Source organism: Saccopteryx bilineata, chromosome 4 (assembly GCF_036850765.1).
Source record: "Saccopteryx bilineata isolate mSacBil1 chromosome 4, mSacBil1_pri_phased_curated, whole genome shotgun sequence".
NCBI lineage: Eukaryota > Metazoa > Chordata > Mammalia > Chiroptera > Emballonuridae > Saccopteryx > Saccopteryx bilineata.
Window position 1 is genome coordinate 275907943 of NC_089493.1, and position 27346 is coordinate 275935288.

General features: G+C 42.7%; 2 protein-coding genes across 7 annotated transcripts in view; one reads left to right on the plus strand and one right to left on the minus strand.

Annotated features, from left to right (window-relative positions):
* NDE1 (nudE neurodevelopment protein 1) overlaps nucleotides 1–11351 on the minus strand; it is a 46509-nt gene extending 35158 nt beyond the window's left edge. For 3 of the 4 annotated variants that reach the window (XM_066274776.1, XM_066274774.1, XM_066274777.1), the window contains exons 1-3: nucleotides 11273–11351; nucleotides 4155–4277; nucleotides 2021–2174 (exon numbers count right to left, since the gene is read on the minus strand). In XM_066274776.1, the coding sequence (XP_066130873.1) occupies nucleotides 2021–2174; nucleotides 4155–4237 (237 nt within the window). In that variant the 5' untranslated portion in view covers nucleotides 4238–4277; nucleotides 11273–11351. Of the gene's footprint in view, nucleotides 1–2020; nucleotides 2175–4154; nucleotides 4278–10398; nucleotides 10544–11272 lie in introns of those variants that run through there. The other variant, XM_066274775.1, reaches the window with a different exon arrangement.
* A 4141-nt stretch (nucleotides 11352–15492) lies between these two features.
* Nucleotides 15493–27346, plus strand: part of MARF1 (meiosis regulator and mRNA stability factor 1) — a 42375-nt gene continuing 30521 nt past the window's right edge. For 2 of the 3 annotated variants that reach the window (XM_066274778.1, XM_066274779.1), the window contains exons 1-6: nucleotides 15493–15623; nucleotides 18898–19099; nucleotides 21526–22218; nucleotides 22958–23132; nucleotides 24013–24239; nucleotides 26639–26756. In XM_066274778.1, coding sequence (XP_066130875.1) covers nucleotides 18956–19099; nucleotides 21526–22218; nucleotides 22958–23132; nucleotides 24013–24239; nucleotides 26639–26756 — 1357 coding nt within the window. In that variant the 5' untranslated portion in view covers nucleotides 15493–15623; nucleotides 18898–18955. Of the gene's footprint in view, nucleotides 15624–18897; nucleotides 19100–21015; nucleotides 21141–21525; nucleotides 22219–22957; nucleotides 23133–24012; nucleotides 24240–26638; nucleotides 26757–27346 lie in introns of those variants that run through there. The other variant, XM_066274780.1, reaches the window with a different exon arrangement.

The window sequence follows — 27346 nt, forward strand, 5'->3', positions numbered from 1 at the left end:
GCCAGGTGGAGGAATAAAGAAAGCGACACTGACCCCTCAGGGTCAGAGGTTGGGGGCGGGCAGTAGTGGGGACTGGGGTGAAATGGAGAATGCTTGCTCTGTCCAAGCCACCACCACCCGGCTTTTTGCTGAATGGAGGAATGCAGGCCCGATGTGGCCAGAGCTGCCCATGCTCAGAGGAAATCGAAATTCCAGACTTTTACAGCCTCACGGCTTTGAATGTTGATATTAAGAAAAATATATAAATTTTATCAAAAGAATAAACTATAAAGAAACCCTTAACTCTAGTTATTAATAGCATGCTGAAGTATTTACAGGTAAGTGTATAGATGTCTGCAACTCACTTTGAAATGTATCAAAACATATGGCAGATTGATGGATGAAGAGATATGTAATAAAAAGCATGGCAAAAAAAATAAATAAATAAAAAGCATGGCAAAGGTGATTGGTAGAACATGGGTGGTGGACATATAGGTGTTTACTGGAAAATTCTCCCAACTGTGCTGTGTGCTTAAAAACCTTCATGATGAAATGTTGAATAAAAACCACTAAAGGCTAAGTAAACAGTATCTAATGGCCAGGCTGCTCTGCAGATAGCCACACTGGCTCTGTGGTCTACAACACATAAAAGCCTAAACTCCACTGCTCAGCTTCTCCAAGTTTTGGGGGTCTTTCCTCTGTCCCTCCCCTCCCTTCCATCGCCAATCTATCTTTGTCTCACTCTTTCCCATGTGCTGGTAAAGCCAGGACTCCTGAGGTCCCTTTGACACTCATTCTCATCCGTGTCTGCGGCAGGTCCAGAGGAACTAACTCTTTATCAGCTCCCGGGCAGCAAGCTGCTGGCTGTGCATGCACACACACCCCATCTTCAAACACTAGCTCAAGTCCCGCCAGGTGCCTCCATGAAGCCGTCTTCAACCCAGACAGATCTTTCCCTCTCTGGAGCATCTCGTGGGCAGTACTATGTAACTGAGCATCTTTTTCCTAAGTGCCTCCTGGTGTTAGGTTTGTCTTCCCCAAGAAGCTTCCAGAAGGCGAGCAGCACATCTCCTTCCATCACTCCTCGGCCTGGCACACTGTAGGGCCTTGGCTCTTTCGTACCTCCGCTCATCAAAATTTACATGGGGAGCTTTATTAGGAATAAATAAAAAGATATGCAGACATGCCGGGGCCCCACCCAGACTCACGGAGAACGGGAATGTCAGGGCGCGGGTGGGTTAGGGCCTGTTTACGAAGCTGGCCAGGTGATCTGCTCAGCAGCCAGGGCTGGGAGCCATAGTCTGCAGGGCACAGTGCTACACTTAGTGATCACATGCTAAGCTCTACAGAATGTCCAAGAGGCAGTCTTGCCCTTTAGAGCAGTGACTCTCCAGATACTTAGCAATCTCTAGAGACATTTTTGGCTGTCGCACCTCGGGTGGTGAAACTGTTGGCATCTAGCGGGTGGAGATCAAGGATTCTGTTAAACATCCTACAATGCAAAACTTAGCCCTCACAATGGAGAATTATCTGGCCTCAAATGTTACTAGTGCCTGGGCTTAGGATCCTGGTCTAGACAGACACAGACCTACAGAACACTGTTATGATGGGAACATTCCACACAGATACACTAGAGACATGTGGCTACTGAGCTCTTGAAATGTGGCTAGCAGAACTGAGGAACTGAAATTTTTTTTAATTTAAATGTCACTTGTGCCTAGCAGCTACCATACTGGGCAGCATACCCCTGAACCTTATAATATAAAGATCGGCAATTTCTGCAACGCGCTTTACCCTAAAACTGTCTACTTTTCACATGCCTTATGAGATTATCATGGACAATCTAAGAATGGCTTGGGGACATGTGTGTGACCTGCTCCCCACAGAGCTCCTGGGGCATAAGGTGTGGCCTTCAGCCACCATGTCGAGGTGGGAGTGAGCCCGGGCCACGGCCCCACGCTCTGCAGGGCTCCCTCCTCCAGTCACCCATGCCACATGGGAAACCGGTCTCTGCCTGAGTGTGCTTCCTCTCACCCCTCACCTTGATGGTTTCCAGCTCCAGGCGAAGGCGGTTATTTTCTGACAGGAGGTCCCTGTTCCTGGTTTCAATTTGCTGTAGCTGTGTCTCCAATTCAGCTTCATATTCTCGGCTGCCCTCCTGGAACTCTCGGAGCTCCTCTTGTGTATTCTCTGCCCTACAGCCAAAGTCCCAGAGGTCAGACAACAACACACGGGACACTTACATGCTGCTGAGTCCTATACATGGGTCAGCTCTTTATTCAACTACCTTTTGAGGCAGGAACTATCATTATCCTCATTTTACAGATGAAAAGATAAGGTTTAGAAAAATGAGTGACTTGTCTCAAGGTCACATAGGAAGTCAGAAACAGAGCTTGGACCTGAACCCAGGAGTGCCTGACAACAAAACCATTACTTAACCAATTTACTCTTCATTCATTCACTCAACATATATTTTTGAGCCCAACATGAAGTAAATACAGTTTGGATTGTATATCCTCTGCGGATTTATTTATAAGTATAAATTGGACATATATAAATGTCACTCATCATACCACTATTAAATGTGTCCACAAAAAAGACAAAAATCATGCCTATAGAAGAAAACATATAACTTTTTTTTTCTTGTAGGAGAGACACAGAGAAAGAGAGGGACAGATAGGGACAGACAGGAAGGGAGAGAGATGAGAAACATCAATTCTTCGTTGCAGTTCCTTAGTTTGTTCATTAATTGCTTTCTCATATGTGCCTTGACTGGGGGGATATAGCAGACCAAGTGACCCCTTGCTCGAGCCACCAACCTTGGGCTCAAGCTGGTGAGCCTTGCTCAAACCAGATGAGCCCACGCTTAAGCTGGCGACCTCGGGGTCTCGAACCTGGGTCCTCCGCATCCCAGTCTGACACTCTATCCACTGTGCCACCGCCTGGTCAGGTGAAAACATATAGTTTTAACACAATCAAATTCATTCATGATTTTGCTTACTTTGGTTTAGTAATCCATTCAAACAGAGACTGCAGCCAAGAAATGAAGTGAAGGCTGAGACTCGAAAGAATTAGGAAAGATTATCAAGAGCAAAGAAGTCATTAGAGACCAAGACTAAGATTAACCACATGTTCGTATTCCCAATTACTATGTACAGATGTGAAAGTTGGACAGTGAAAGAGACTGATAATAAAAAAAAAAAAACTGATTCATGTGAGAGCTCTACAGAAACTCTGGACCACCAGAATGACTAACAAGTGGATTCTAGAGCAAATTAAGCCTGAAACATCACTGAAGGTAAAAATGACAAAACTGAAGCTACTCTGGACACATCATGAGAAACAGGATTCTCTGGAAAAGACAGTAACACTGGGAAAATAGAAGGCAGCAGGAAAAGAGGAAGACCAAATATTAGATGGACTGACTCCATAAAAGCAGCCATGGGCATGAGTGTACTGAGCGGGGCTGTATGAGGACAGGACACTGTGGACATCACTCATTCAGAGCTGCCAGGAGTTGGAACCGACTCAATGGCATGTAACACACACACACCTGCCCCTACCCCATTCCAAACACCCAATTCTAGCGTCTCAATCCTTAAAATGCAATGTTTTGTTTTGTTTTTAAACCAGACTGAGTTATCTTTAAATCAAACTAAGAATAAAGAAATTAGAGGGACTGGAATAAGACCTCCAGGTGGAGATGATGAGAGTCCACGAGAAGGAAAAGAAACAAGGCTGAACAGGCATGTACACACAACTCCCAGATATGGGCACTGGAACACTGGCTTCTGATTTTACTATCTGCAACAACCCGTGCTGCTGGGCACAGGGAGTTCTTTCCCCACACCAGCTGGATAGGCGTCCAGGAACAGAGAAAACCCGGCCAGAAAGTAAGACGGGAGGTAGTAGTTTGCTTAGGGCCATGGGTTTTAGAGTTCAAATTCTAGCTCTGTTACTTACTGGTTGTGTGACCTGGCAAATTACTTGCCTTCAATTAGGCTGTTTCCTCATTTGTAAAATGGGGTGATAATGGCTTTTTCATGGGGCAGTTCTGAGATTTAACTGAGATAATGCATGTTATGCCTTCACGGTGCTTGTCACATAATATGCCTAAAAAACGACTGCTACAGTCATTACGGGAAGAAAAAGCAGGGTGAATCTGGAGAGCTGACCTCTGCTTGTAGGTCATAGCCAGCTCTTTCCAGTAGTTAGCTGCTTCTTCCTCAGAGCCGAACGTCTTTCCCGACTCCTCCATTGTGAAAACAGAAGAGGTCAGTCTTCTTGTGGCATGGTGCCTAGGAGAGAAGTTTTAAAAATTATTACCCTTGTTAAATAGCTGATCTTTAATGGGGGGGGGAGGGGAGTCCTGAACTTTACAATGGATTAAATGATAAAACATTGCCAAAACACTATCAGACAAAATACAGCTCACCTGCATGTTTCATGTCACGGACAGATAAAACTGTCAGGATCTGCTCATTTATTATGCTGGGAGGAGGGGAAGTAAGGAAACTAGAGGTGAGGACATTTCCCGGGATTCTAGCTTAGGCATCCGGGTGCCGCCCACAACCCCATCACCAGAGATGCAGAAGGAGAATCTTTGGGACAAGAGGACAATGAACCCAGTTAGGGACATTATTAGTTTGCCATGCTCATGACACATCTAGACATGACACTGAATCTGAAACTCAGGGGTAACGTCCAGGCTAATGATACAAATTTAAGAGTCATGAGTTTGTACATAGCCGGTTCTTCCCTTTTTCTTATGACGGAACCACTGGATAATCTGAGAACTATTTATAGAACTCTGAGGAATTCCAGTGTTTGAAGGGGGGGGAGGAAAGACAGAGGAGGAGGAGAGAGAGATGAGAACCAGGAAGAATGAGCAGTTCTGGAGTTAAATGGTTTCAAGGGGTGGAAAGGGGCGAACATTCTACAGTATCCATGACGCAACAGAGAAGCTGGTAAGATAAGGGTTGGAAAATACCCACCAGACTTAGCGAAATGTTGGTCACTGGTAACGTGAGCAAGAATAGTTTCAACACAGTGGAAGGGGGAGGAGAAATACACTGGGTGGAAGAGTACGTGGGAGGTGAGGAAGAGGAAGTCCATGGGATTCTGAAGAACCAGGTATGAGAAGAGACAAATGAGACAGCAGCTAGAGAAGAATGTGGGACAGAGGCCTTGGCTTCGAGGTTTTTGAGATATCCAGACAGAGGTTAGGAAACATTCTATTAACAACTGGCACTTTATAGACTCCTGATGATACAGCCTCTGGATGTAACAGCTTATTTTCTGAATTTATTTAAGGCTCTGAGCTTGTCAAAAGGTCATTAGGAATCCAAATCAGGCGCCTCCGAGGTCCCAGCCTTCCTTCAAGGGAGCTCACGATCTGCAGCGTGTGTTCTTGGGGACAAAAGAATGAATGCAACCCCTCACTTAGCAAGACATAACCAGCAAGCTATACTTTGGGCTGGAAGTACACATCATTCAGCTAAATATGTAAGTGTTGACACGGACACAATCACCAACTTCTGGATCCCTGGTAGAACCGAACAATCATATCTACATTCGAGCACAGCACTTGTTGATGACTCTACATTAGCCAGTATCTGTATACACATCTTCTCTCCCAATTCCTATCCCTTTCATAATTCAGAGAAAGCATGCCATGTGCCCTCCCACCTACCCTACCCTGTTCTGCAGAACAGTTTCTCTGAAAGCTTGATTTAAGCAGAGAAACCAAATGAAGCAGAAAGCTGTTAAGTTGCTGATTTGTTTTTCAGTCCAACATCCCAATATTCCTTTGGAGGATCTGAACCTACATTCATTCCATGTGGTTAAGATGAACTTGACATCCTCTTCTGCATCTGGGAGAAGGAACATGACTACTCATGCCGCCGGCTGGCTCAGGGACGGGCCTAACCAATGCTGAGCCAATGACAGGGATTAGCCTAAAGCAAGCTGAGAAAATCATTGGCTCAGGGGTGGACTTAACCCAAGATGAGCCAATCCTAAGGATGGGGCCTAACTGAAGCTAAGTCAGTAAGTGCCTAGACCCAGACCTTTTGCAGAGCTACCAAGAAACAAACTCTCTGAAAGTGTTAACTAACCTTATTATGATAATCATTTTACAATATATAATTTATGCTTAAAATCATCATGTGGTATACCTTAAACTTACACAATATTATGTCAATTATAACCATGAAAAAAAAGAAAAAAATGAATTCCCTTTTTCCACTAGGGTTTGTTAGATAGTAGGAGGTAAGCTCAGAGGGGTGGTGGTGATCTTCCTGTCATAAGAAACAGCCTGAGAATGAAGCCAAAACATAGGAAAGCAGGACCAAAAGGTAGAGGGATTTGACCCTGATGATATTGTTTGAGACTCTGCATCCACCTGTACCTAATTTATGGCTCTGAGAGATAATTGACTCCTTCTCTTGGTTGTATCAGGGTTGGAATTCTGTCACAAGAGTTCTAATTAACAGATGGAGTGCTAGGTCTTGTTTGCTGAAATTAAAAGTAACAGAGTACCTAGAGTGTAAATAACAGTAATTAACATGGTGATGGTTAAGGGTAAACCTGGGTGTGGTGCTCCCTGCTCAAGCCAGAAACTGTAGTGAGCCCAGATAACAGCTAATATGCAGTCACCAAACCAATGTCTACACTGTCCACAGCATAGAGACGATGCAACTGTAACTGAGCATGGTGTAGCTATTAATGATCTTATTAAGAACAAATGCATGGCATGGAAGGAAATCTGTGTATAGTAGGGTGAGAAAGTGAGGAACTAGGAACAATGGATGCACAGTGACTTTTCTTGCTGTTTGGAAAACTATGTCCAAGGTTCAACATAATTGGCCCCTGCCTACTTCTCTCAACAGTTTCCACCTCTCTACCTCTCACTCGCTTATGCTCCAGCTATACAGCCTTCTTTCTGTTCTTGAACACACCAAACTTGCCCTACCTCAGGGCCTTTGCACTCGCTGTTCTTGCTGTCTAGAATGCTTTTCCTTCAGATCTCTTCTCAGGTTTCCCTCTTGCCATTCAGATCTCAGCTAAAATGTCTTCCCCAGAGAGGCCTTATTGAATACCACCAAATACCCTCTCCAGGCCTTCACTATCATATTAACCCCCCTTTGTTTTATTTTATCCCCTTATGAGTTTTGTTTTTATCTTCCTTCACTGGAATGTCAGTTGTTGAACATAGGCACCTTCTCCATCTTTTATACCCCCAATGCCTGGAATATAGCAGGCACTCAGTTTATGCTTGTAGAATAAATGCACACAGAAGACAGAGATGGGCCACGAGCTGCAAGCGGATATGAGGTTAAAGAAAGGCAAGAAGCAAGAGACCCTCTGAAAACTAGTTTATAATTTATATCTATAAATCCCTTAGATGCTTACCAGGATAGGGAAAACCTCTCCCTCAGCACCTAAGTGGCATCTCCTTAATGAGAAGGGATTGGAAGAGAGGATGACTTGTTTAAAACTACCCCCTTCCCATGTTTACATGATTAAGAGTATCTGATATAGTTATTGCACTTAATCTTACACTCTTACAACACAAAAAGGCTTCTTAAAACACTATTATCCTGGCCAGAGAGACTTAAAACTTAATCCTCAGGAAAGAAATGAATTTGAGATATTTTAGTAGGTGCGTTCATTGCGGAAGGGGCTCTAATTACAACCACGCCAATGGTAAGGATCTGGGTTTGGACTTCAGATACTGAGGAGGAACTAAGCAGAGACCTGAACTGTGTCTCCGTTTGTACAATCTCTGACTCCTTCAACTAAAGGGCAAAAACCACAGGCTTGGCATTTCAACCAAAACCCCCCATATTTTAAAAACGAACTTTAGGGAAGAGAAAAAATATACTACAGGCTAACAAAGAAAAAAAAGTAACAGCTGAACTTAAACATGTTTTGAAATAAAAATCTTAAAAAAAATATAAGTATCTTTTGCTATGTGAAAATGTCTCAGAAAGTTCTAATGTGCATTATTCTCTGTGACAGAAAGCAGGTAAGATGACTTGCAAAGGTTCTCTCCTTCCAGCATTATCTACTGACTTATCATCACCTTTTTGCCGTGGGCTGGGCATTTAATAAGCTAGTTTCAAATAACTTGATACTCTTGAAGCCATTCAACTGTAAGAGTAAGCAAGACAATCACTTGGTTTCTTTAGAAGCTGGAACAGAAATATTGTATGCTTTGGCCATCTCCATAGGTGCAAGTGAAGTGTGTGTGTGTATGTGTGGGGTGGGGAGTGCTGTCTTTAAATTCAAGTTCAAGGTCTCCCTAGGGTTGTAAACAGACTGGTAAGAGGTCAAATTCACTCATTACATTTGGCCTACACAGTGTTTTAAAAGGCACTGTGACGGGCAGGTATTAACTATTGGTATAAACAACTTTGTAGCCACTATCTTAAAATTAGATACTGTACACATATATGTTATCTGTGCTCCAGGCATTCAGTCTCCTAACTTGTGTACTCCATACAAAATTATGTCATCTTGCCCCAGCATCGTGGACAAATTTAACAGGCACTCCAACTGCATATGCTACAACATGCAAGACTAATCTGGGACACGTGGTTCAAAAAGTATCTATTTTCTATAACTCAGATCTACCAGTCCTACAAAAATGTGTTGCACCAAGCCTGTTTTGGGGTTTTTTTGTTTGTTTGTTTGTTTTGGCATGTTTTCCATGATTACCTTAACAGAAAAGTCTGAAGACACACTTGAGACACACGCCTTTGATTTCAAAACTAGAAGAAAAAAAAAATAAAGCAATCTCTCTTGGCTTCCCTTTGAGTGAAGGAAGCCAGCAAGCACATGCTGGTCAGGAGTGATACATACCTATAAACCATCAGGAATTAATTCACCACCTTCTCCACCCCAACTCCAGTCCTTTCAAAACAAGTGAAAAAGCTGAAGGGAAAGGAAGGGCGAGAAAGAGGCTGCCAAATGCCAGCACGTGCTCCAACAGCCTCCGTGTCATGAAGCAGGCTTTGCACTTCGCAGAAGTGACATCTCTGGGGCAAGATCAGTCAAGAGTCAGCAGGTCTGTCTTTGTGCTTTCAAAGTCTATAATGAGGTACCTAAAAAATAGGCAGGCACGCAAGAACAAATGCTCAAGGGTGAACACCATCATTCACTGATGTGCAAACTGGAGAAACTTAACTGTCAACAGAGGACTGCTGGAATACTGTGAAGTTGTTAAGAATTATATGTACTAGCCTGACCAGGCGGTGGCGCAGTGGATAAGAGCGACAGACTGGGATGCAGAGGACTCAGATTTGAAACCCCGAGGTTGCTGGCTTGAGCGCAGGGTCACTGGCTTGAGCATTGGGTCACTCACTCTGCTGTGTGTCTCCCCCCTCCCTAAGTCAGGGCACATATTGCAAAGCAATCAATGAACAACTAAGAAGCCACAACGAAGAAATTGATGCTTCTCATCTCTCTCCCTTCCTGCCTGTCTGTCCCTCTCTCTCTGTCAAAAAAAGAAAAAAAAATACACACACACACACACTAAACTGGAAGAAAGTTCATGATATGTTTAAAAAACTGCCATTTTTGTTTACAAAGCTATCTCCCGTCTTTGCAGACAAAGGGTCTAGATTAGAAGAATGTACTGTACTAGGATGCAGGTAAAGCAGGCACTGAGATGAGAACTTGCACCTGATAGATTAGTATACACACAGACTTTTACTGTAAGCACACATTGTCTTTGAAATTTTAACCCAGACAAAAAGATAGAATTGCTATTGTTCCAGGATAATATCATTCTACCGAGCCAAAATACCAGGGAAAGAGGTTTTCCTACTGCGGCTGCCTCCTCTCCCATCCTTTTTAAGCATTTCTGAATGCTAAGTGTCAGGCACCTCTGGGAGACGCAGATACAAAGCATCTGCATCAGTACTGCGTGCAAACACAAGTACTAGTAGCTTACACCAACAGGTATGCTCATTTTAGGAAATTATCTTGTAAGGAAACGGAGTGTAATTTCTCTGGCTCGCATGTTCTAGGGCAAAAGAGCCCATCTATCCAAAATGAGATAAAACATATCAACCAGAGGCCCTTGTGACGTCAAGGGCATAGCTCTTCTCGATCTAATCCTACACAAAAGATACACTAAGAGGAAAGATTTAAGTTCCAAAACTGATTGAATACCAGTGTGTGTGTTTGGGTGGTATCAAGTAACAAGTGTCTCTGGGAGTCACTGGGATTCAATCCCACTTCAAAGCTCCCTACCCATGTTCTAGAACGCCAACCTATTCTAGAATACACAAACAAAACTAGCCCAGGAAATGACAAATATCTGCCCAGCGCTAGCTGCAAAGGCCATTCTTTATAAAAGAAGTTAAAAGGGGCCTCGGGCAAAAAGTAGAAAAGGCACAAGCTGGTACAAACCCTGGACAAAGAAGTCAGGGAAGTTCAGGCCCACAGGAGGCAGAGGAGCTGAGATGACTGGAGATTATGCAGCTTCCCCAAAAGCGGTGTCAAGGGGATGACGGGGTTTCCCATGACCTCAGAGAGGTAGGGTAAGCCCAGCCGCTGCATTCAGGCTGTAAAATAAGCGTTTTCATCCTTTATCCCATGCGTCCCCAAAAGTGCTGTCAAGGGAAATCTGAACCGTCCTGCAGCAGAGACCTGAGAAACTCGGAGGGAAGGAGACGGTTCCAAACACGTTCCCGAAGGGAGGGGGGTGGAGGAAGGAGGTTTTTGGAAAGAGGCCTGCACTGAGGGTGGAAGCAGGGTGGGGAAGTAGGCAAGAAGGAGCGCTGCGAAGAATGAGGGGTAAATGTAGGCAGCAGTGGGAAAGGGGGTGGCAGGGATTGAAGAGGCGCAGAAAACAGTCTAGCGGAGTCAAGGAGAGAAGTTTGTGGTGGGAGGGATTTGGAGGGCAGAGTAGCAGGGCTGGGAGGACTGGGGACTAGGGGGACAACAGAACAGAGGAAGTCAAGGAGGGAGAGAAGGGCAACATGAAAAGAAAGTTGGCAAAGGCGAGGAGTCGGGCGGGAGGACGAAAGGGTGGGAAGGCACAAAGTTAGGAAGGGACGCTCCAGGAAAGAGGGGTTTTCAAGTCCAGCGCCCGGGACTGGCAGAGTCCGGGCGGCCGCGCAGCAATGCGCAAGCGAGGGGACCCGCAGGGTCCTTTGCACGGCGGCAGCCGGGGGTCCCGCGAGTGCATCTAAAGGCGGGGCGGGACAGAGGAGTTTCCCAGAAGCAGCGGCGGTTTCCGGGCGGCCGTCGCCCGCGGCGACAGCTGCAGCTCCGCACTTACCCCTCCTGAGGCGACGAGGACAGGCGGTGGCGGCAAGACCAGCGGAGCCCGAAGGCGGAGCGGCCCGGACCTCGGCCTGTCCCCGCCCTTGCGCTCGCGACCCACGTCGCTCATTGGCTGCTTCGCCACAGGACCGCGTTCACCTCGGCCAATGAGTGCCGAGTAGCGCCTTTTGGAAACTTTTCCCAGGGTCCGGGCGCGGCAAGGCCACGCGGCGGCCCTGGGGGGGGCCCTGCGGCAGGAGGGGTCTTGGGAGGCTCTGGCTGCCGGGTGGGGACCTGGCCTTGGAGGGTGCTGACTACTTCCTGGACACCCGGGAAGTAGGTTGGACTTGCGGACCAACGCACTTTAAGAAAATACAATTCCTTTCCCTTGACACCGATTGCATTTTCCCGTTCTTGCATTCCTCCCCAAACCAGAGAAAAGGACAAAGATTCAGGTCCTCTTAGGCTAAACAATGCCTCATGTTCTTCCCACTCCTTTACACTGAAATTTTTTTTCAACATTACTACCTTCTTAAAAGGTAGCAAAACTTAGTGCGAAAGAGTTTGGTTTCCAGCCTGGCTTTGAATCCTAGTTCTGCCCCTTACTAGCTGCATAACCTCGGGCAAGTTACTCTGTGACTTAAGTTTCCTCATGTATAAAATGGGATTTCTGGTAGGACTCTTATCTACCTCGTGGGATTAGCAGGGATGAAATGAGTTAATTTGGCATTTGTAAAACAGTGCCTAACAATCTGTATATTTGTTTAGTGATCATGATTAAAAAAAATGGATTGTGTGTTAAGCATAATGCTAACTTCTTGAGTTTACTCTTTAATTCTCACAGCAATCCTAATTGTTCACCAATTATTGAGCACTCATGTTTACAGCACAGTAAATGTCAGACAAGATGCCTATCCTCCCAGAGCTTATAGTACTAAGAAAGAATCTGACTAAACCAGCAAAGAAAAAAAGTGAAATAATTTCAGACTCTAATAAGTGCTAGGAATAAAGCAAGATCATGTGATAGAAAGGGGTTGGGGAGGAGTCATTTCAAATTAAATGGTCAGGGAAGACGGCACTAGGAGATGACAATGGAGCTGAGACCCAGGATGATGAGAACCACAGGAATGTACTTTTGTTGTCCTCATTTTAAAGCTGAGAAAACTAACTTGCAGAAATTTAAATGTGTTGCCCAAGGTCTCACAATTAGTAAATAAGAAATCCGGCTTTAAAGCTTGATCTGACTCCTCAACTGGTGTTCTTTCAGTCCCATACTAGAGGCAAAGAGATCTTACCTACTTTAAGGATTCCAACCACACTCAGAATTCTGCCTACCTCCCTGCCACCCTTAAGAATGACCTTTCTTCTTTGTTTTGACTCCTCACTAGTTTCTGAAGAAACATACAAAAGAAAACCACCACCTACATCAACAGGGTTAAGGAAAGTACCAAAATGTCTTGGGGGAGGGGGAACTTCCATGTCGCTCCCAAATGCTAATAAATCATTTACATGTATATCCTCTTGACACTTTTGCTCTTAAGCTTTCTTTTGCTCCAGAATTTTATTAACCCTCACCATTTGGTGAGGTTTCTGGGCAGGGGACCCCAGTTTATAGATAAACTGGAGCATAAATTCATGAGATATCAATCCTGACTAAATAGTACTGATCAAGTCATGTTAACTAGTTGGCCTTTAATTTCCTTCCTTTTTCATTAAAAAAAGGGAGAGGACATTGAAATGACTGTCGTTATGAAACTCCTTTTCAGGAACAGGAGTTTAGGTAAATGTCATTAACAGGAATTTAGATAAATGTGATTAGGTAAAACCTTAAAAATGAAATTCCCGTGTACTTTAAAACTTAATCCTTTCTTTATTCAATTTATTTTCCCTGTAGCATTCAGAGATGAATGAGTGGAGAGCTTGGTTTCTCTTAAGTCCCTCCATCATAATTTATAATTTCAAAACGCTAAACTTAACCTAACATAGTAGAGAAGTTGCTGGGAGAGAAATTCCTTTAGTGGCAGACAGGTTCATCTAGGAGCTGAACTGAATATAAGGTAGCTGTTTAAACAGCCCCCCAAAGTCAATCTTCATCTTTGTTTCATAAACATGAAGATTATAATTTGGACAAGGAAAATACTAAAAGTTACTCTTACTCTGATAAGAGTTTGCCCAGCAAAGGAATACAAATAAGATTAAGAGACTACACTTAAGAAAATAAATGTTAAGGCACTCTTTAACAAATATCAAATTGTATTTCAATTAATAATTAAATGCTTCCAAGGGATGGTGTACTCTATGTAGGCTAGTGTTCTACAGGAAAGAATAAAATTGCATTTCTTTAAAAATCATTTATAGGCTATGGTGGGGTAGCTCAGTTGGTTAGAGTGTCATACTATGTGCCAAGGTTGTGGGTTTGATCCCTGGTCAGGGCACATAGAAGAATCAACCAATGGCAGCATGAATGAGTAGAACAACAAAATCATGTTTCTCTGTCTCTCTCCTTTTTCTCTCTCTTTAAAAGTCAATTGAAAACTTATTTGTGATTCAGACTTTTCACTAGCTTTCCATTTCATATGATTTATTTATTTTTATTTACTGTATTTAACCTATTGAGACCAGGCAGAACTTTGGCATTAAGGAATTGTGGCTACAAACTTTTAAAAAAAGATTTATTTAAGTCCACAATTACTTTTTTTCCTTTTTTATACTTTAATGTGCTGTGTTCATAGATACTTAACTAGAATAAAAAGGAGATATAAAAATACCCATAAAGAGAAGCATATTTGGTACTTAGAAAAAACAAAATGCTAGAAATAAGAGTTGCTTTTCTACCTGGCCTAATTCCTGCTTGTATAAGATTCGCCACAGACACAATGAAGATTTACTCAGCAGTAATAAATACCTAAGCAGGCAGATGATGTGTGTGGACTTGTCATCTGCCTACTGGAAAATGAAATTCAAGAGCATAGGAGTCTTCATCTTACTTGTCTGATCTTGCCCTCCACAATACCTGTCTACCAGGATGCCTATAAGATTGTATTAGCTTCCCCTGAAATTCACCCCACCTACTGGGAATTGCCAAATGAAATTGCTTCACACCACAGCATTGCGGGGGCGGGGTGGGGAGGGGGCTCTTGGCAATTTCTAGTTATTGATTCTCCTGCAAAGTGAATGCTTCTTGGCATGCTTCAGAAATAAACTTTTCTATAGTATTCAGCTAGCACATCCCAAATTCTGTCTAGGTTTAGATACAGAATTGTGCTCCGTTTTTCTCATTTGCAACAGGAAATAGAGAGCAGCGGGCAGTTTTGCAAATGACCATTGTGCTTACAGAGTTAAAAAGTTTTTTTCTTTTGAAATCTCAGGTAAAAGTAGATTGTGAGGCGAAGTGGGGTGGAAAATGAACATATATCTATCCAACTAAAATGCAAGCCGTTTTTGGCTTCACAAGGCTTTTGCAACTATGAAGTCTCCTTTTAGTTTGCCCAACTTGTAACTGGAAAAGTTGAGCTCATTTATGAGGAGCTCTGGACCAGGGCTTTTAAAGACCACGTTTTCTTACTTAAGTCACGAGGACCTCTGACTTGCTGGCGACAACATACAGCCTAGTCCTACACATTTGATTTCTGCCAGCTGGGTCGGAACTGCGCGAAACTCGGCCCGCCTCGCGGTTAGCTCGGTTGGCAGTTTTTTCCCCACTCGCCACTAGGTTGCAGTAGATTGTATACTGTGGAAAATATGCGTCATTTATTTTTTTTTTTAAGTAAAATCATCACGTGATAACAGAGAAAGCGAAAAAAGAGATAGAAAACCAAAACGTTCGGACTTTTTCATCGAAATCTGACTTATATCGCCTTTCCTCAAAAGACCGCAAGAGCTGAATTGTCTCAAAACCTGGTTGGCAGGATTTTTCCCCGGTTCCCGTGCACTAGCTCCTTAATTCTCCGTTCTGAGGTTCCTTTCCACTCCACAACGATATGTCAGAGGGAAGGCCTCCTTAAACTAAGGGTTTTCGCCAAAAAAACCGGGGCAGCCCCCCGGGAAGGTCCCTATTTTAGGCTTTATCGGGAGGGGACTGAGCCTGACGAGGCTGCAGGGCCGCGAGGCCCCGCCCCCCCCGGGTTCCCAGCACGCCCCGCGCGCAGAGGACACGGCGGCGGGGGAGGGGTGGAGGAAGGGGCGGAGCGAGAGGGAAGAAAAGGGGTCGGTTTTACGACTGGGGCGGTGCGGAAGCGGAAGTGGAGGGTGCGCTTGGCGGCGGCGGCGGGAGCTGCGGAGTCGGGAATCAAAACAAAGGGCCTGGCGGGGCGGGGGGGGAAGGCGGAGGGGTCGGAATGTGAGCGAAAGTGGAGCTGGCCGCTGAGGTGAGTATGCTGGCAGCGCTGGGAGCTAATCTCTGATGGGTCCGCTGCTCTGGGGCCACCAGTCTAGAAGGAGGACTGTGTCCCCCCTTCCCTTGGCTATTGCTGGAGAGGGTGCGGGAGGTTGTCTACTCCGAGCGGAAGCACTGGGACCCGCCAGTCAGGCCCCCACTTCTCTCCCTTTCATGTTCGTTCACGACTGTCATTGCGGTGCGGCTGCTGCCTTTGGGGGATGTTTGGCTCCTGGTCCGCACCTGTCTCCTTGCTCCCTATGGGGCCCTTCAGGTGTGGAGGGCAACCTTTCCAGACGAGTTTGCACTGTTGGAAGGCTAAGAGAGGAAGACGAGGCCGGTGCTTTTGCAACCCCTTACCCACTGAGCGTTTTACATCCTCAGTTTTTCAACACTCTAGAGTGCAGCTTCTGGTTTGGGAGATAGTGTTGACTTTTCTTAGGGCTTGAGCCACTCCCACTACTGATTGTAACGCGACACCTTGATAACCCTTTTAGAGTTCCATCTTTCTGGTATAACTAACGTTGCTCTCCAGTTACATTGGAACTTCTTAAAATCTCTGAGCAGTAAATACTGTGTTTTGTGTACGGTCTTCCTAGACATTTATCGAATTCTTTATACGTTAAGCTATTATCAATATGTGCCAGGCACTGTATAGATGCAGGGGTTGCAAAAATGAAGAAGAAAACACGGTACCTGCTGTCACGGAGTTTATATTCAACCGCGACAAACAAATCAGGCAAATAAGACAGTTTTAGATAGAAGAGCTATGGAAAGAAAAGTAATGGGATGGAGTGGTGTAGGTGTCAAGGACTATATTTGGTGTTAAGAGAAGGCCACTACTAAGTTTTTTATTTTGATTATCTCTTTAATTCAAACAACAACCCTATGAGGGTGCTACTGTTATTATCAGGCCTATTTTACAGATGTGATCTGAGGTTTGGAGAGGTCGTGAGTTATCCAAAGCTGCACAGAGGAAGCCTCAGAATTTGGAATTAATAAAGTTTCCGAGAGATAATGGCCAGAGTAAGACTTTCAACTCAGAGAACTTGCTTTGGCTACCTAAGTTACTTAGTGGCATTCCTAGAAATATTTGGGAAAATTTCCAGGTGCAGGCCACTAACAAGCTAATATGTGTGCATTTTCTGTTGCTGTGTTGAGCAATACAGAAAGCACCTTGGTGTGGTAGAAAAAGGTGGACAGGCCTGGTTTGCTCCCTATCTAATAATTGTGTAATCTTGGTCAAGTTACAGAACTATTATGGGGCCAATGTCTCCCTTGTCTATGTCATAGATTTACTGTGGGGAAAAAATTACTTAAATGAATCTCATTGCCATTGTATCCTTGTGCTGACAATAGGCATGCTACATATGAAATACTAAGTATTTGCTGAGTGAAGAAATAATGTTAAGTGAAAATGCTTAGTAAACCATATTGTACTCTACTTGTCAGCTCACTTTCAAGAATGGCCTTGAATAGGTTGCGAGAACACGAAGTTGTACATATCATGAACATCGTGAATTCTTACCACTCAGGAGGAGATTGTGGGGAGATACAAAACCTGTATTTAAGAGGAAAAATAAGTAGCATAATTTACTAACATGTGGCAGTTAACTTCATCTCTGTCTCCAAATTAACTCTTAATTGTAAACAGCTATGTAAAATACAAAAATTTACTTAGTATATACTAAATAACCAGGCCCTGTGCTTGGCACAGGTGATACAGTGCAGAAAACAAGATGGTAGGCTCCTCTATCTAATTTTTTCACCCTCAGTAATACTGTGAGATGGACAGAGGAGAAACTAGCCACACTTTACAGAGGAAGAACCAAATTTTAATGAAGTTTTGTAGTTTTGACATAAAGGCCAAATAGTAAATATTTTAGGCTTTGTAGGCCACATAGTCTCTGTCGCAAATACTTAACTCTGCAGTTATAGTACAGAAATTAGCCATACACAGCATGCTCATGTCTCAGTAAAACTACTTAACACTGAAGTTTGAATTTTACACGCTTTTGTGTCATAAAATATTTTGATTTTTTTTCTAAGAATTAAAAAATGTAAAGTACGTTCTTAGCTTGAAAACCATTTAAATATACTGCTCACAAAAATTAGGGGACTGGTTTTGGCTGTCAGGCCATAGTTTGCCTACCCCTGCTTTCTGTGATCAGCTCTTTTGTCCCTTAAATAGGGTACCTGTACAGTCATCTCTCCTCTTACTCTACTATGTAGATGTTAGAACTGCTTGAAATGAGGATCTTATCAGAAAGAAGCTGAAAGACTAGATACCCAGGTTAAATATCTGAGAGATAAATTAATAACCTGAAAATGGCCACTGTAAGTAAGAGTAGGTGACTGTTGGGGTATGATGGCAGGGACGTAGAATTGAGGTTCAGTATCCTTACGATTGGCAGGCTGCCCTCATGCCCAATGGCTAGTATTGATTTGATCTGCTTTTATTGTACAGTTTTAAGTGCTGTGGCACTGGAGTATATCTAGCATATCTGTGACTGGAGATTTCTCTGTTAGATTTTCGTTGGTATACCAGATTGCAACTTCATAATAAGTAAACAAAGAAATTGGTTTGATTTGTTCTGGAGCAGAATCAAATTCAAAGTCCACAGAGGTCACATAATCTGGACCTTTCATACTTATATCAAAGACACAGTGAGATAAATTACTCTTAAATCACTTTCAAAATCTTACATAATTGGTAATGAGGACATGTAGTTATTCTTTTACTAAAATGACGTGCCCTCTGCTGTGCGCTTTTTGACTCTCATAAGTAAAGTCTTTAGGTCGAGATAGTTGAGAATTTAGAAAAACTATAGAAAAACTCTACTCAGAGCTGGAGGAAGTTGTCTCCAGCTAAGAGAAGAGGAGAAGTTTCACTCAGGGATATGCACGTATCCAAGATTTGGCTACTTCTCTCAAGCATGGCTGTTTATAGAAGAGGAATAGAGCTCATCCAGAGTTCATTTTTATTGTAAGAACTATGAAACATGAGGAATAGAAAAATATAGATTTAAAAAAAAATCAGATTGATACAGTCAGAATTTAAGCATAAACGGTCAACCAAGTTCCATCAAATTTTAGTAACCTGTGATATTCTTTGAAAGCCATTCTATATACTGTACTTTTATTCCTTAAGATCTGACTTGTTTGAGAGCCATTGCACCGCAAATATAGTTGTAGTCTCATATTTTAATAGTAGAGTTTATACTATGCATATACGTACTGTAACATTGAAATCTTGTTTTTAACAGGGTGGAAGAATGAAAGAAAAGAAAGATGAAAGAATGTTGAACAACTTTGTGTGGCTGGATGATGGAAGGAAACGGAACTGAGAACCCCTGCAGTAGAACACTTGGATGGCTTCAACAAGATAATGATGCTAAGCCATGGCTTTGGAAATTCTCTAATTGCTTTTCTCGTCCTGAGCAGACGTTGCCACTTAGTCCCCAAACGGTAACTATGTGAAGACTAAGGACATAGCAAATTTCTAATGCAAGTAGCTGAGAGCTGCATTTGGTCTGGGACAGTCTCTCTCCCTGGGGTCTGTGCAAACTTTTCTTTGTATCCAGCTTCTTTTACTTCTTGTAGCGCATTACTGTAATTCCTGACTCAATGAGAGCATAATTTTTGAACTCCTGTACTTCCACTCTTAAATAACAGTAAATGTTTTAAATATTTGATGTTAACATTTGGGGAAGATTTGTTTCTCACTGAAGTCACAGATTGCAAAGATGAAATACACATTGTAGAATAGAATTGGAGGAAGGTATAAAATAGATTTTATTTCACAATAGCCTTCTATGTTTTTAGTTTTATAATCAAGGAAAGATTGATAGGACCTTATTGACAGTCTTTTTCTGTTCAAGATTTCTCTTGGCTTGACCAAGCAGTGGTGCAGTGGATAGAGTGTCGGACTGGGACTCAGAGGACCCAGGATCAAAACCCCGAGGTTGCTGGCTTGAGCATGGGCTCATCTGGTTTGAGCAAGGCTCACCAGCTTGAGCCCACGATCCCTGGCTTAAGCAAGGGGTTGCTCGGTCTGCTGTTGCCCCCAGTCAAGTCACGTATGAGAAAGCAATCAATGAACAACTAAGGAGCTGCAACAAAGAATTGTGCTTCTTATCTCTCTCCCTTCCTGTCTGTCTGTCCCTATCTGTCCCTCTCTCTGTCTCTCTCTCTCTCTCACACACACAAAAAAAAGATATCTCTGGCATTTTTAAATACAGTTCTAACTTCTTCCTGTGTCTTTTCTTAATAATTTTGACTTTTCCTGATTTCATTTCATGTATGACATTACCACTGTTCTATTTCTATTTTTGCTGTTGTACTTGGGATTTAAATGAAACTTGACAATGAATTTATATAAAGGTATTACTAATAACTTTTTAAAAAAAAACAAACGCCCTGTCTTCATTATATGGTTTTCATTATATGGTTACCTTTGTTGCATGACATTAGTAATTTGGGTCATTTTGGAAATGTTTTACTTTTGGGACAGTTAACAAGAAGGGTTGGCAGCTCAAGCAAGGCTTCCTTGGCAGATCTGGCCCTCCTGGAATCACATGATACAGAATTGCACTCTCAATTTGAAATCCAGAAACTTGGTTTTTGTCAGGGGCATCCAGAGTCGAGTATGTTCAAGGAGACCAACTCATAATAACCCTGCCCATGAGAGCCAGATCCATGTAAATCAGAATGCCAGTGTATTCATTTTCGGTCTGAACTCTAATTACCAAAAGGGCTGAACACACTGCTTGTTGGTCGGTCAGTCCATTGCTATTACCTCCCTTTTAGGAAAAGTCTAACTGAAAATTCAGATTTCTCCTGGGTGGTGTAGAATCACAGCAAAGGAGTAGTCATAGCAGATGGACCCTTCTGTGCTCCAAGGGATGAGTATGTCTATATTGCTATGGAAGGGCATCTTCTTCATCTTAATAGGCTTGCAGTCAGTCCATAAAGGTCCTTAATTAGTTAGAGCTCCTTTCAGGGTGAGTACTATGCTGAGAGCTTTATGTGCATGACCTTATTTTATCCTGACAATTGTAGGAGGTCCATCCTGTGGTTCCCAATTGAAGGATGAGGAAACAGAAGTGTAGAGGGGTTAACTAACTTAGTCCCTAAACTTGTATCACATGCAAACCCAGGCCTCTGACACCAGTGCTACAACCTTTATAAGTATACTGGCCTCCTCTATCTGTGTGGGAGGAATATGACAAACTATACATATTTCTCTTGTACCTTTTCCCAGTTTTCTAATTGCTCTAATTATTTTCACTGGCTACAGAAAAATTGTTGGCATTATGGCTTTAGGTCCTGATATCCTTGGGTTTGCTAAATGTCATCAGCAACACCTTTACACTTTTCCACAGATGGGTCACTTGGGGAGATGGCTGAGCTCATCCATAATGTTTGGAATCTTCTCTGGAGGACCTTACTAAGACCCCTATGATTTGACTGCAAGAATTTTAAGTATTTTCATCAAAGCACTTTGCTTGTAAGCGATCTTTCTTGAATGCTGTTTGTGACTGTGTTGTTTTCATACCACCTATTTAGTCTCCAGAAGATGCTGTGAGGCAAGGGAATGTTATCAAAGGGAGGTCACTGAGATAGAGATGATTACCTGGATTGCCAAAGACCCTTCCCCTAGACTCTTAAAATTCAGGAAGAACACAGTCTTAATTTTAGTTGACTTTCCATATTCACCTCCTGCAGACCTCTCTGAAGAATGCCCCTGGTTTTAGCTTCTATTTCATTTTGTTTTGTCATGATTGAGTGCTATAAATAGGATTGAACACTTTTCATGGTTGAATGCGACAGGGTGTAACCAAAAATCACTGGCCTCTTAAAGTTAACTGCTGTTCTGATTTTGTTTTTCTCAGAAAAATTACATGGAGAACAAGAAAGTTGCTGTGGAATTAAAGGATGTACCATCTCCCCTTCATGCTGGCTCTAAACTTTTCCCAGCAGTTCCACTTCCAGATCCACATTCTCTGCAGCAAACTAAAACACAGCTTCCACCTGTCCCCAAAGTAAGCTGCTGTGCTCATTGCACTAATGAACCCTCCACTTCACCAATGCATTTTGGTGGTGGTGATGGTGGTGGCGGTAGTGGAGGTGCTGGTAGCTTGATTCACACGGGCACACTGTCAGACTCGCAAAGCACCAGGACGATCACATGTCAGGTAGGGTCAGGGTTTGCTCTCCAGTCTGCATCTTCACTCCAGAATGCCTTAGCTAGGAACAGTATGGCCGGCATTGCAAGTGACTTTCCCAGCATGTGTCTAGAAAGTAATCTATCTTCCTGCCAACACCTGCCCTGTTGTGGAAAGCTCCATTTCCAGCCGTGCCATGGTAACGTGCACAAGCTGCATCAGTTCCCGGCTGTCCAGGGCTACACCTCCGCTGGCTATCCCCCCTGTTCTGATTTCGCGAGTGGAGCTCCAGGGCACTTGGAAGAGCACATTTCACAGTCGGAGCTAACACCCCACTTATGCACCAACTCTTTGCACCTAAATGTGGTCCCTCCGGTGTGTTTAAAGGGCTCCCTTTACTGCGAAGACTGTCTAAACAAGGTTTGTATCTTTTTATTTGATTTGTTGTGGGCAGCTGAGGTTTGAGGAATGACATTTTTAAAGTGCATATGTCTTGAAAAATCTTAATTGTGCATGGGCTGAAGATCCTTCCATGATGTAGCTTTCTCCCTAGGAGCCTGATGTATGCTGGTCCTGAAGAAGCAAAGGGGAAAGTGGGAGTGTCCATTCAAATAGCTAGAGAGTAGTTATTTCTGCAGTTTATGTTCTTATGGCCCATTGTAATAAATTTTGTTTTCCTACATGTGAACCTAATTCAGCAAAGCCTCGTGGTTTGTTGTCTTTGAAGGCTAGAGCACGATTGTAACTAGCACCCTATGCACGGACCCATTCGTGTTACGTTGGTAACTGCATGTTGTCCTTTCGTAGTAATTTAGGGAAATTGAAACTGGGCCTCAGTCCCCCCTATGTTTAAGTGAAGACTTTAATCTCCATTATGTGAAGTGTGTCTGAGGTCTCCATTGCAGCAGAAACATGCCCCAGAATGTCAAGGTCTGATCATGTGACTGCCTCCCCTGATCATTTCAAGTCTCTTCTTGAAGTGAGTTCATGAGTTGGTAACTAATAATTCTGGGAAAGATGATTTGAGAAGGCATTTTATTAGAGGTTAGCAGGTAGAACGGACAAACACTTAGAATGTGTTTTCGGTTGTATATGTAGCTCTAGGTTCTGAAATGATATATCTGAACCCTCCTTTTTAAAAAAAAAATTTTTAAAACAGCCGGCAAGAAATAGTGTAATTGCTGCTGCTAAAGTCTGGCCAAATATACCACCTCCAAGTACTCAGACCGCACCTGTTACTATCCCTCTGTGTAATGGCTGTGGAACCAAAGGAACAGGGAAGGAGACCACATTGTTGTTGGCGACCGGTCTAGACAAAGCTGCTTCAAAATTTGGTAAATGACAGTATGGTATAAAATGTGCATATTTAGATAGTTTTTAATATCTGATACTAACTCTGCACTTAATTTTAGAGTTCTGTGGTTCTAAAGCTACTGTGCATGTGAATCTCCATTTCCATCTCTTCATAAAAATCTTTTTATTTCTATAGATGAGTAACTATAGATGATAAAAGTGATGTATAGGAAAATGGGGAATGTATTAGGAGGAAAAAGTGCTGGATGGGACATGGTGTCAACTTAGGTTCATAATCACGTTTGTTAATTGTGTACTGCCTAGAAGGACTAAGTATGTATTTAGAAAGATTTAATGATGGCTGGTGAAAAATATTTGAAAACCTAAGAGCATTTCCCCCAAAAGTAGCTAGTGTGATATTTTAGTTTTTGAAAAACAGTTTTAAAATATTAAGTCAGATATTAATGACGTACTAAAAATCACTTAAAATCGAGCACAGTAAACACTTCACCTTTCATCGCCTCTTCGTTGTTCTTTCCTACTGAGTAGGTAGACGAACAGGGGAGGAGCATGAAAATCAGGGCCCAGAGCTGCAGCGTCCATTCACCTGTGTTAGTGTTCAGAGACACATGATGGCCAGCATGAGAACGGCTCGTGTTTTTCAATGGGTTGTTGTGGGCTTAAAGTAACTCAATCTTTAGATTTGTTCTCACCTGAAAAATAGGAATAATTTCTAGAAATACTATGGCAGCCTGGGGTTGTTTGTTTTATTAGATCAACCAGTGAGGTTAATATCTTTAAAATTAATATCCATCAATAATTTCATTTTCTGCCACTTAGAGTGGTCGGAAGCTACCTGTTTTATTTTAATTTGCCATTTTCATTATATGTAATTGAAAGTGTTAACATTTATTTCTTAAGGGTCACCAGAAGTTACAGTAGCCGGACAGGTGCTGGAGAACTTACCCCCCATTGGAGTTTTTTGGGATATTGAAAACTGCTCAGTTCCCTCCGGCCGCTCAGCCTCTGCTGTTGTACATAGAATCCGTGAGAAGTTTTTTAAAGGTCACAGAGAAGCAGAATTCATCTGTGTGTGTGACATCAGTAAAGAAAACAAAGAAGTTATTCAAGAGCTGAATAATTGCCAGGTAAAAACAAGACAAAACAAAAAACTGTTTTAATCTTATGGTTGAATAATAGGTACATGTGATTTTTAAGTTTTTAAAAATTTATTTTTTTTAAATATTTTTTCAAGGGAGAGAGATGAGAAGCGTCAACTCGTAGTTGCATCACTTTAGTTGTTCATTGATTGCTTCTTATAATGTGCCTTGACTGGGGGCTCCCGCCGAGCCAGAGACCCCTTGCTCAAGCCAACAACCTTAAGCTCAAGCCAGCAACCTTGGCCTTCAAGCCAGCAACCATGGGATCATGTCTATGATCTCATGTTCAAGATGGCATCCTGTGCTCCAGTTGGTGAGCCCACACTTGAGCCAGCAACCTTGTGGTTTCGAACCTGGGTCCTCAGCATCCCAGGTCAATGCACTGTCCACAGTGACACCATCAGTCAAACCATGTGTTTTGTTTATTTTAAGAATTACAGTTCAACAATTTGTTCAGTAATGTTCATTTGTACTAAGTTTGCAAATAAAGGAAATTAACAAAAGATTATTTCTAAAGTATAGTAAGTCTTAATATTGTCAGTAGGTTCTGCAACTTCAAGTGAAATGACATATAATGAAATCAGTTTTATCATATGCTAATTGATATAAACAAGAGTTAAGTTCCTGGCCTGACCTGTGGTGGCACAGTGGATAAAGTGTTGATCTGGAATGCTGAGGTCACCAGTTCGAGGCCCTGGGCTTTTTTTGTCAAACACATGTGGGAGTTGATGCTTCCTGCTCCTCTCCCTTCTCTCTCTCTCTCTCTCTCTCTCTCTCTCTCTCTCTCTCTCACTTTCTGTCACTCTAAAAGAAATAAAGCCTTAAAAAAAAGAAATGATTTCCAAATATACTATAAAAAAAGTTAAGTGCCTACAGCATCTCATAAATGTTATAAAGTAGCTTTGAATGAAACGACATCATTTGAGGGCCTGCTGGAGTAGGAATCATTTAATCATTTCTGATCTTTAAATTATGCTACTTATATTTGACTAGTACCATACCAGTATGATAGCTACATATGAATCATTTCCTTTGATTTTCATAAGTATTCTGTGAATGAGTCTTATAGGATTTATTGTTTGAAATTTACAAATGAAACAGGTCCCCAAGTGGTTATGCAACATTTTTAAGATCACATGGCCAGTAAGTAGATGAATTAAGATTTAAATCCATATTGATGCCGGAATCTGTTCTCTTGAACTGGAACTGGAATCCAGTTCTTTTGACTTTTAGGCAAGTAGTTTTATTGATATACCTACCATATTGATGCCTAAAAAAAACTAATACTATTTTGTATCGCATGTACTTGCAGCGCCTCTCAAAACAAACCTTTCATTGCTTTGGAGACTGTTATATGTGAGCCTGATCATCTTAATAGGAATAAAGACTTTTTTTTTGAAGTGAGAAGCAGGAAGGCCAGAGAGACAGACTCCTGCATGTGCCCAACGGGGAGCCACCCGGCCAGCCCATCGGGGGCGGTACTCCATTGCAGCAGGAGCCGTTCTAGCACCTGAGGCGGAGGCCATGGAGCCATCCTTAGTGCCTGGGCCAACTTTGCTCCAGTGGAGCCTCGGCTGTGGAGGGGAAGAGAGAGATAGAGAAAAAAGGATAGGGGAAAGTGTGGAGAAGCAGATGGGCACCCCTCTCGTGTGCCCTGGTCGGGAATCAAACCCAGGACCTCCACACATTGGGCCAACACTCCACCACTGAGCCAACGGGCCAGGTTTGGAATAAACACATTTTAACTCCTTAAGGGCTCGATGCCTCTCCTCTCCCACCATCTAACCCCAGATTCTGAAAGCCATAGATGATGTATACATAACATAGACAAATGACGTCAAATGTAGCCCCAGTCTTATTTTAATCACATATCAAATATCTTCCACTCGCAAATTGTTGGCAAAAGCTATTGATTAGAGCTCATATAACCACTTCAGATTACTTCCTTTTCTCTGCCTATTTTCTTTCTTTTTTTAATGTTTATTGTATTGATTTTAGAGAGAGGGGAAGGGAGAGGAAAGAGATAAGAACATTGTTCTGTTCCTGTATGTGCCCTGACTGAGGATGGAACCCATATCCTCTGTGCTTTGGGACAATGCTCTAACCAATTGAGCTACCTGGCCAGGGCTCTACCTATTTTTTGAAATGGGGATGGATAAAGTGCAGAAGCAAAAGATTAGAGATGAGAGCAGGGGTAATAATGGAACCAGGTAATTCTTATGGAGAACGAAGTTTGAAATTATTGTGACCTGGCTAAATTTTTTTACCATTTCAGGTTGCAATAATAGCAATGAGAGAGTCCTCTCAAAGATAGTCAGTTAAGATGTGGACAGAATGTATAGTGATTTTCAGCCTTTGTCATTTGTCCATATTATAAATGAATGCAGGTAACCGTTGCCCACATCAATGCTACTGCGAAGAATGCTGCTGATGATAAGCTCCGCCAGAGCCTCCGAAGGTTTGCAAACACGCACACTGCTCCTGCTACTGTGGTTCTTGTGTCCAGTAAGTGTGGCAACATCTGCTCATTTCAGCTGTGGAATTATCATAGAAGTTAGGACGTGTTAAAGTAAAATGTGCCCCAAAGAGGCTGAAATACATAGGGCATATTGGTGCTTATCTCTGGAACTGTTTAGGAAAAAAAATTGGGACTACATAGATTTCTGTATTTTTTCCTTGGACCTTGAGTAAGGATTTTTTTTTTTTTTTTTTTTTTTTTACAGAGACAGCGAGAGTCAGAGAGAGGGATAGATAGGGACAGACAGACAGGAACGGAGAGAGATGAGAAGCATCAATCATTAATTTTTTGTTCTGACACCTTAGTTGTTCATTGATTGCTTCCTCATATGTGCCTTGACCGTGAGGCTACAGCAGACTGAGTAACCCCTTGCTCAAGCCAGTGACCTTGGGTCCAAGCTGGTGAGCTATGCTCAAACCAGATGAGCCTGCGCTCAAGCTGGTGACCTCGGAGTCTTGAACCTGGGTCCTCCGCATCCCGGTCTGATGCTCTGTCCACTGTGCCTCCGCCTGGTCAGGCTTGAGTAAGGATTTTTGTGAGGCCAAAGTTTATAAAGAAAATGTAATTTTGTTCTTAG